The sequence below is a fragment of the Contarinia nasturtii genome, unplaced genomic scaffold, assembly GCF_009176525.2.
Source record: "Contarinia nasturtii isolate CC-2019 unplaced genomic scaffold, AAFC_CNas_1.1 Cnas_scaffold_187, whole genome shotgun sequence".
Lineage (NCBI taxonomy): Eukaryota > Metazoa > Arthropoda > Insecta > Diptera > Cecidomyiidae > Contarinia > Contarinia nasturtii.
In genome coordinates, this window is record NW_022197544.1 from 5,392,568 (window position 1) to 5,403,428 (window position 10,861).

General features: G+C 34.1%; 1 protein-coding gene across 1 annotated transcript; it reads right to left on the reverse strand.

Annotated features, from left to right (window-relative positions):
* Window positions 1-298: 298 nt before the first annotated feature.
* Window positions 299-8,092, reverse strand: LOC116352133 (protein FAM91A1). The gene is made up of 14 exons (XM_031784454.1): window positions 7,243-8,092; window positions 5,285-5,369; window positions 4,374-4,583; window positions 4,120-4,304; window positions 3,213-4,053; window positions 3,052-3,119; window positions 2,818-2,961; window positions 2,613-2,740; window positions 2,375-2,538; window positions 1,867-2,300; window positions 1,447-1,797; window positions 1,281-1,384; window positions 1,142-1,211; window positions 299-1,081 (listed from the first exon to the last, which is right to left on the reverse strand). The coding sequence occupies exons 1-14, from the start codon at window positions 7,336-7,338 to the stop codon at window positions 971-973; spliced, it is 2,991 nt and encodes a 996-aa protein (XP_031640314.1). The 5' UTR covers window positions 7,339-8,092; the 3' UTR covers window positions 299-970.
* Between the last annotated feature and the right edge of the window lie 2,769 nt (window positions 8,093-10,861).

The following is a 10,861-nucleotide window of genomic DNA, read 5'->3' on the forward strand; positions in this document are numbered from 1 at the left end:
TTATTAGCGATTAAATTTGCTTTAGTTGATTGAATATAAAAAGACTCTAATTGCATATTATGTTCAGAAAATAATAACATCATACCTTTCCAATCATAGCTGGGCAGACAGAGGAATATCAAATTTTTGCGTTACCCCTTTACAAAATTCACGATTTTGGATATAATTTTTCTCATTTTGCTAGAGTTTTTGGATCGTAGCTGAAATTTTCCCTGCATTTTTCAGTCTGCCCAGCTAATGAGTACCTTCAACCTTCTACGAAAAAATTATCAATCCTCAATAAAATCATGTTGAAGTGTTAATATTAAGTACATTTCTGTGAATGCATTTATTGAATTCAATTCACTTGTGTACAATTTAGTTTTAATTTCATTGTATGCACCATTTTAATTTAAAATTTAATTTCTTTCATTTTCTTTTATTGTTTCATTTTTCCTGTAAGAGAACAAATAATGCTCAGCTCATTGCACAGAAACATCAAAGATATATAGGATAGTACATTAATGTTAGGTGGTATTCATAAAATATTTGAAGAAACAAAATAACTAAGACTACACTGTAATTTTGATGGGATTAAAATATAATCCTTTTGGATTATTTTGATGAAAAATCCCAAATGATTAATATTTAATCCCTTCTATTTTACAGAGTATTAACATGGGATGTATCCAGTTGTGGGGTCATTCATATTGACCGACATCACAAGTGCGTTTTGTCAAATGTAAAAATTCGATCACATAATTGTAGGTAAAGTAAAGTTCATATGCAATAAAGATATTGGTTTCCTTTTAAATGACTGTTTGGAATGTATTGCAAATAAATCAAAGAAAAAATAAATAATTATGCTCTTTTCTATCATAATATTTTTTTAGATTTCTTTTAACTGCGTTGCTTTAGAAACATTTGAATCAATCTATGTAAAAAAAAAACATTTTGAGCACATTTAGCAAATGGCATATATAGTTTTCATTCATTTGCCATTCCAATAGGCGATTTTGCCATTTTCAAAGCACAAATTTTTCTGAGGTGGTGGTAATAGTTTACCAAATTTAACTTGTTCCATGTCCTCATTTTCAAAGTGCTACAAAATAAAAGGGATCAAGATTAGCCGCCGCAGAATATACGATTTCAAACAACTTACCAAACACTGCGATACAAATTTCAGGAATTTTTTGTTCATATCCGCATTGATGCTTGGCAATTTCTCCAAACTGTAACAACGGAACAAATCGATTTAATTTATACGTTTTTGTGTTGATTTAAAACAAAATGGAACTTACATTCGGTCATCACATAAATGTTTAACCAAATTCTCGCATATTCGTGTATTACAATCGATATCAAATAGCGGCACACCAAAATGAACATCCAAAATGGTCCATTCCTGTGGAAAATCATACATGTTGATTATTAAGATGTTAAAGTATGTTCTGATTTGAAATTTACCTCTCCAATTGATTCTGGTTCTTCTTCGATTGAATTGAGTTCATCTTTTTTGTCGGTGTCGCATATTTCAATTTCAATGGATGACTGTGAAACTAATTGGCCACGTTCACTGTCCGGAGTACGATCGCCTCTATCAACTTCGTTGAGTTGTTCAAGCTCCTTGGCAAGTATTTCATTACAATCATCGCTTCGGTATACATTTGCCGGCGATAGGTTTTGTGGTGTTATGGCAAAATGATTCTCATTGGGTGATTTCAATGTTAAATTCGGCAAGTTTTTGGCAATGTTAAAGCTTGTTATTTCCGATCCATCCATCGGCGATGCGAGTTCAGCAATATTCTTCACTATAGGCTATACAATTACAATGAATTTTATATAGTTAGTATTTTCTAAAGAAAAGAATCGATTTTATGTGCTTACAATGTTCGGTGGCTGTAAAGTGGTTGGTACTTGTGATGATCGGCGTCTTTCTTTTGCCGACAATTTTTTTGGTTTGATTAAATGGACATTCATATCGAAATGTTCACATCCAATATCGCGTACACCAACATTCACGAATGTTATATAACCACATGTTTCTTTTAAATTCAAAATTTCTTCAAGCTTTTGAACACCTTTATGATTCATCCACTTTTGTTTAGTTGAATCTGAGTAACCAAATGGAAATGCTTCATAGTGTACTGTGGCCGGATTTCGGATTCCATAACCCTGAACTAAAACGCATCCGTTCTTCAGTTGGTCGTTCAAATTCTTGAAATTTTCCGAATTTATTATATAGGAGTCGGTGTGAACAATTGTGACTAGCAGTTTTCCATAGCCCAGGAAAAATTTTGGCAATGACTTCAGAACAGTACCTAGGTGGTATCCAAATGAGAATATCACGTAAATTGAGCATTGTGAGTCACCAGAAATGGTGTGAAACTGTTACCTTTTGTAAGTAGTAAACTGGGCGGACCATATCCAGACATGTGATAATAGAATAGTTTCGACCAAATATGTGAATTATCAGAGCTTTTGAAAAATTGACCAAAAAATGGAATTTCAAATATATTGGTAATCATACTGGTCAGCGGCGCTGCCGATATTATAAATCTATTTTTTGTGAGAATGAGAAAAATAGAGTAATTAACGCATGCTCGCATTGTATGGTGAATAAGAGGACTGACTTGTATTTTTTGTCTAATAGCCTATCTCGTGTTTTGTGGTCCAGACTCTCCAAACACTCAAGTCGCAATAAGTCGATTCCAGCCTCTAGAACATTTCGCAAAGCGATAATTGTTGAACGTAAAATCACCTGTGAGACATAAAATTTATTTACGCATTTATGACATTGTTGTGAAGTGATATTTAATGGAATTTTGTGAATCTTACAGCATGAGCAAAATAACGCGAAACTTCTCCTTCGCCTTCGGCATCTAGTAGTGACACTTTCTCCAATTCACCCAAAAATGAATCGAGACTCTCGTCGCACAATTTGCCCACTTCAAACATGGTGACCGCATGATTTTTAAGCCCCTAAAAAATAAAAGCAAAACCATTGAATCAAATAAATGGTGTGACAAATTTGTTCAAAATTAAAGTCGAGATATTTTTGGTGAAATTTACCGGTGAAAGGTTGCCCATCATTAAAAATGCGGTTAGCGTGGCATCGAATAAGAAGAGTACGCGCTTACCTAAGGGGAGAATCACAAAAGAAAAGATCGAAATTTAAAATAATCGATAATAATTAATAAGTAATTTTTAAGTGATTTGCACCACGCGCTTACCATTTCCACCACGTCGAACAACGGCGTTTGGTGTGGTTGGCGATGCTAAAAGCGACACTTTTTCCGATTGTTCATCGAGTTCACAGCTCGAGTTTGGACTGTCGGATGTGTGTTTTTTGCTTGATTTTCCATTTGAATCATGCACTTGACTAATAATTGAAAAATCGCTAATGTTACCATCCGATTCGTTTGAATTGCTTATTCCTTCCGATTGTGATGTCTGTTTTGCGGATGCCGGACTCGATGTTGAATCATTCAATGGGCTCAACTGAATTTGATTGCCATTGTTTGAAGGTAACTTTGGTGATGAATCCAATGAAGATGTTGTACCAATAGTTTCACTACCAGCTACCGCTTCTCCATTACTGTTGACTAGACCGGTGTTTGTTTCATTTACAAGCAACGCATGAAAATTCAAGGGTGTCACTTCAACGCGGCTATTGTCGAATTTTCGTTCATTCCAGGTCGAATGTTGATTCGGTACATCGGTATTGGTTTTCTTTCGTGCAAATCCCAAACGACAAAATAATGAGACCGCTTGTTTTACCGTATCAAGATTGATTTGTAGCATTTGTGCCAGTTCAGAAATGGTCATATGTTCATCGGCACTCACAAAGATTTGATAGAGTAAATTTTCAAAATAGTCGCCGCTCACGCGATTCATTACAAAGTTTTTTAAGGGCGGAATGCATATTTGATCTTCACCGCTGATCGGCACATCCAAATAGATTAAGCCTTTTCGATATAGACTTTGGATCACATCATGATCCAATTTGCCAGCGGTTAATGAACCAAAATCAATTAGATCATCTAAAACACTTATTTCTTGTGCATTTATATACTGAAAAAGAAGTGAAAACAAAAAATTATCATTCCAAGTTGAATATGAATGCATTTAAGAACTTACTTTGACATCGCTTTCGAGTACGTAGCCGATTTCCACCTTCCACCAAGGTTCAATGTTTATTCGAATGGGAAATTTTGGCAGGAAATTCATTGGATTTGGCTTACGAAATAGTTTCGTCGAATTTGTTTTTAGTTCGCTGATAAGTGCCAGATATTCATTTCGTCCGATCCCAAGAACTCGAAGGCCTAGATAAAAGAAAATATTATATTTTTGATTAAATCAGGAAAATATTCATAAAATACGATGTTACGTACAATCGGCAGCTGTAAAATTTGGCAATGTGTCGTAGCTGCGGTCATTTTTGAGTAAATAACTGAGCACATCAATGTAGTAATTGAATGGTGTAACACGCAAACCCTTGGTGATAATATCGGCTAAATGATATGGAAATAGGCACAAACATTGAACACTTTTGTCCACCAGCAGCTCATAGTATCGTTGTTCATTTCGAAATGTATTTCGTACTGTTGTTCCGTTTCCAGATGGGAGAAGTGGCCAAAAATAGTTGATAAACAAAATAAAAATATTTATAGTGGCAAAGCTTGTATTTAGATTTATGATTAAAAATTATGTGATGGACGTGCGGAGATGGGGAATCATGTTTTGTTAGGGTCATTTGTTGTGACCTTCTGTTTTTGCTTTGATTCATCAGTTGTTTATAAGTCTGAAAATCGAATTAAATGTCAATTGTTGCTGTTTTTGTTTTCAATTGAACGTATTTTCCCTTTTATTCGAAGCGCACTTTATTGAACAGTTTTCTTCATTTTTCGTAATTCCGCTTTAGACATTTTTCAGTTGTGGAGTTATTTCATTTTTGTTATCTTATCGCTTTGCATATGCTAACGTGATAAAAGCTTCAAACCCCAAACACAAATACAAAAACGTGCTCACATACATTTTAATGGAAGCGTTTTCGAGCTCAATGTTTTTGTATATGTGTATTTTGTGTGGCGCAACCTTGCCACATGAGATTTGTTTTTTGTTTGGTGCGCGCATACGGACCGAATTTTTTTTAATGAGTGTTAACGCTTACACAAATTGCTATCGCATCCAATGTAAATTGTAAAATGACAGTATTGATAACAAAGCATTGTGCGTCAAATCAGGCTGGATCTTCTCAATCGCGAATGAGATTAATGTTAATTTGCCAAAGTAAACAACTCACCTAGATTTCCCTTGTATCGCAGCTGATTTTTTAAACTGTAATTGAACAACAATCGCTCGTAGTCTTTCGATGAATTGTTCAAAAACTAAATGAAATGGAAAAAAAAGGAAATATTGTTTATCAATAATTGGAAAAATAAACAAAATCACATCAACAAACAAAAACATCATCAAATATATTCGAATACATTTCGTTTGCTCATATCGCTCACATAAATAGCGCTTAAGGGATGAAACAGATATGATACACACTTTGTAATGAATATTCGGATAATATACAATTGAATACATCGAATCTGAAGTATTAATGTAATTTTCAATTGATTTGTGATATTCACAGAATCGGTTGGATTAAGCATGACCCCTATTAAACTTTGTTAAGTATACGCATAATTCACAGTGTTTTTCCATTGTCCTTTCGTCACATTGCACTGATTATTATGAATGTGTGCTAGACTTTAGGCCAACACGACTTATCGAACGAAAAGGGATTTCGAAATCAGAAAGCAATTAATATTAAATAATCCGATAAAGATTTAATGGCAACTTATAACGGAAAAACTACTGCAATATTGTTGTTTAACGTAATTATTATGATTCGCGTGCTTTGAGCCAAGCACCCATTCATCAATTTAATATTGAATAAAGAAAAACGAGAGATGAAGCATACAAATCGAATCGGCGTACGCAGTGTCACGCGATTTCATGTATATATATATATCGGTCGTTTGTTTCACCGTATGTTTTACGATTAAGTCTTTGGCATCTTCGAATCAACGAATGTTACAATTAATAATTATTTACCATAAAACCAACAGAAACACCACTCAATAAAATGACGTTAATCTGTTTATATCCGCGAAAAATCATCGGAATTCAAAGTATTTAGGTGACAGTATCCTTGATACGAGCGGCCACACAGTCAGCGCCATTAAAATATTTCAAACTGGCGGTAAATTCAAAGAATTACGAAACAGGAAAACTTTATTTTCCAATAAACAAACATGAACTTTACAGCTATCGATTGATTTCTATAGTCGATTAATTACTTGATACGCTGCCCATTGCAGTTCATTGAGATTATAAACAACGTATCAGTTGTTGTGAATAATGCTGATGAAATACAACTCTGGAATTGGCCAAAAAAAGGAGTGATCGGGAGAAGAAGAAAAAAGTTAGAAAGAAAAACGCTCCGATTAAATTATGTTTGAATAAAAACCAAAATTGTGTGGCATGAAAACGATATTGCACTTTGAAAACCGTAATATAAACACTTCAACGAAAATTTATTTATCACATTTTCTTTGTAAATTGATGCATGTGCGCTAGCTTGATTTTTTTGTCTCTTTATCTTGTCGCCTGTTTTTCATCGTGAATTATGCATAATGTTTTTTGTGTGTGTGTGTGTGTGTGTGTGTGTGTGTGTGTGTATAGGCATTGTCTCACTTTGTTCTAATGTGTAGCCAAGGGGGACTTGCATATTTTCGTAAATTATCCATTGTATTTTCGAGGCTTTTATGGTCGAGCTGTGTGTGTGTGTGTGTGTGTGTGTGTGTGAATAGAATCACACAAGATTTATCGTTCAAGCAATTTGTCCTTTTGAACAATACATTACGTTATTCGTTTGGATGCACATCAATAGGCGAATATTTCGCACTTAACACTCGATTACATTATTTATCATCGCAAAATAAAACTGTTTTGCACTTGAGCAATACCATTATACTCGGTATGACGGCTCATTCACGTCAACGGTATCCACTACAATGGTTAGAATAAGGCAACACAGAGATAAATGTTTTGTCTTTAAAATAAAAATATAAAAACTCGACTCGACTCGATTTCATTACATGTCAACCGAATTCTGTGCAATATACAAATGTAATCGATATACTGACACATATTTCGTGCATTTTCCATTTCAAATCGAGAATAAAATGCAAAGAATAAACTGTTTACCTGTTTTAAATGTATTGGCAAATGTTGCCACGTTACATTATTCCGGACACACTCTTCAATTTCTGTGTTTATTTTTCCAATCATCGACTTGTGCATCGTGTCTAACAATTTGTCCAACTTTCAACAAAAATTCAACGAAATATTTGTTTCTTCTTTTTCTTCTATTCTATTTTTGCTTCAATTCCAGTTTTGATGCACCAATTAAAAACATTATCAGCTGCTGCGAACTGTCAGTATGTACAAAATTAAAATGGTTTCATTCGATGTACCAAAACAAAACGAATGGTACACAATTGATGTGATGGTGTTTTGCATTCACACAAATTTTTCATTCACAGCACACTTCAAAACACCATCGACAATTTTTATTCACTTGTACGATATGGAACAATCACCAGAGTAACACTGAAATCACAATAAGCCAACAATTTCACAACACACATTTCTCTGGTTATGTGTTACGATGATAGAGAAAAAAAGGTGCACAATACTATATTGTGAAGTAAGAATCGTGGAGAATTTATTTCCAGTCGATATTTTCTTAACTTTAATTAATTTAAAAACAAAAAATTTCTTGCTAGAAAAAACTAGCGATGAGAATTCATTGGAATGAAATGTTATGGAAATAGATAAGTGAATGTTTGTCTATAACAAAATTTGTTATTTAGCTATCAACATTGAATCAATATGAAACTGACAAATGTGACTGCCAAGAATCCGAAGAGCTGGTGGCGATTGCGATTAGATCGACCACAAAACAAAATGAAAACACTAATCGACGACAAAAACAACAACAAAACTATTCAACTATATATTTTTTTTTACAGCCGAACTTCGTGATTCGTTTTTATTTCGATTAAATTCTTCTTCTTTTTTTCGTCGTTTTCTTCTTTTCACGGTATCTTTTTTGTTGTTTTCTTTAGTCCGCTTGTCAATATAAACATTTCAATGTGTGGCTAATATTATGATTATCTATCTTGGAATGTTTTTGTGTGTATGTGTGTGTGTATAGACGTGCAATGAGCTGTCAAAAAATGCGTTCAATAAGCAACGAAGCGAAAGCACAATGTGGAAGTAATTTTTTTAGTGCTTATTTCTTGATTCGATTGTTGATTCTTGAAGTGTCTCTCACATGACATTTTATTTACAATACAAACAACTGCAGCACGCAAACAAATACTTTTTCTTCTGCGATTTTGTTCCAGCTATTCCTTGGATTGAGTATTTGACATTAGAACGTGCAATGCTTATTTAATCACATTTTCGGTTTTGCATAGTTTTCGATAGATGTCACCGCAATGACATTACCGCCGTTCCATTCACCGTTGCATTTTTGCTCTTTATTTAATACCATTAAATCAAGCTATGAATTATCACACTTCTCAAGTTTCTCAATCATATATCATTTCAAGTGAAATACATGCCAAATCGATATTGAGAGTTAAACAAAAATATGAGCAATATATTTGGCAAAATGAAAGTTTTAATTTTATACATTTGATGTCTCATATCAGCTCAATAATAAAATATAATATACGATTTCTCTCTCTCTCTCTCTCTCCCTCTCTCTGCCATTGATTCCTCTGATGCATCTATTTTCATTTAAAATACTTGAGAAACGTATCCGTTCACATTTAATATTCAAGTCATTTTACGATACCGTTTGGTACTCAATTTCACATCGCTGATTCTCTGGAGATTGCATATTTTGCTGAATCAACTTCAATTTATAGCATGATAAGAATTTGGATACGCAGAGATTTTATTTGACAAAACAAAATGAGTTGCCGGGACGATACTTGCAAATTTTCAAGTTGGGAACACCAAGTTGCTGTTTTCAATATACGATTTCAATTTTCGACCAAATCATTCTGAAAAGTTTTTAAAAACTAATTTCCGGCGAGTGTTGTTCAGCATTTATCAATCTTATAACGGAATTTAAAAAAAAATGGAAAGGAAAAATTATCATCTGATTTTGGGTTGGGAGAAATGAAATTTTGCTCCTTTTTTTCCTTTCGAAACCGAAGAGAATATTATTCAGCGAAGTTTTAATTGGGTCTGTAATGAACTAATTTGGAATGGAATACACTGAATGGGAACGTTTTAAATGTGGAAATTATAGAGAGAGAGAGAGAGAGAGAGAGAAAAAAAAATGCTCCAACGTTCTCCATCGAAGTTACTTTAATGAATATTTATTAATTTATTCGTGTATGTCGAGGTCAGTTATTTTGTGAGGTGAATCACTAAGAGCTGCTCGTGTCAACGCATATTATGCACATTTCGTGCAGAGTGCACAGGTTACGTTTGCATTTCCCAAGCTAATTTCACATGGCATGTCATTCATAGAATTCAAATTGGAATTTACAAAGCAATTCTTTGCTAATCAATATTTTATGTCTATGTAAAATGGAAAAACCTGCGATATATTTCATTATTTTCTTTATATCTACATCTAGTTTTCGTCCAGGTATGTAGAACGTGTTTTATTATTTGGGAATTTGTGCATTTTAAAGAATAAAATAAAACATACAACATAAGTAATACGACTCTATTAGTGTAAATAGTGTAACGATTTTGGTCTTAAGACTGTTTGCTTATAGAAAATAGTTTGTTTAAATGTAAATAAAACTGAAGTGTGTATACAATTGCATTACCATAAAGAGTGCACCACATGATCTGATCTGTTTCGCGTTGATACATAATTGTCGTTATTGAAGTCCGCCCATGCAATCAAACAGCATCTTAACAAAGAATGTGACTTTGGATTTTCGCACGGAAAAACCATTTATGAAATAATTTTTCGATTACGTTTTGCAATGTTCTCATATTCTTGCCATTCTATCGACTCGTATCGTGTGTCGATGAATACAAATTCAGTAGCGTACGTTTGTTGTTTTGGTAAAGTAAAAATACAAACAGGTGCGATGGTTGGTGGACTCGATGCGATTAGTTTTGCGTCGGCGCCACTCAAAAAATCTTCAACTACACAAAACCCATATGCATCGAATGTGAATATGGCAAAAGCGATGATATACAATCCGCCAAGGCAAAGGCACACATACTCCAACTATAGTGTAATGGAGAACATTGGCTCACTTTTTATTATATCGCATTTTCCATTCGATGAAAATATAACGCAACAACATATAGCCGCTGCTTTGGCAGTCTCGTCGTGTGCTTGAGGTATTCTATTGGTTTTGCCACTCATTCCATCTCGCCCCATCACTTTCATTCTCAACAGACTTGGCTGTTTTCGCTCTACTTGTGCCTGCACTCCGTTACTCAGACTCAGTTGTATTGGTTTCAAAGACTCGCTTGTTGCGCATTTTTCACGTGAGAAGCAGCTTTACCAACAACAACAAAAAACGGAACCCCACTAAAATGCCGTTACGTTATTTAGCGAATGCAAAGTACACTGGATAGCTGGATGGTGTGTTCTATGTGTATCATGCAAACGTATCAAATATAATGAAAAATACACCATCACCAGCATTAACAATTTTTATCTTCGATAGGTATTTCTCCTCTGATGTCATCCGTCTATTCCATGTAAAATAGACTCACATACACACACATACAATTACAAATTCTCCCTCTCGCGCGCGCACACACACACACA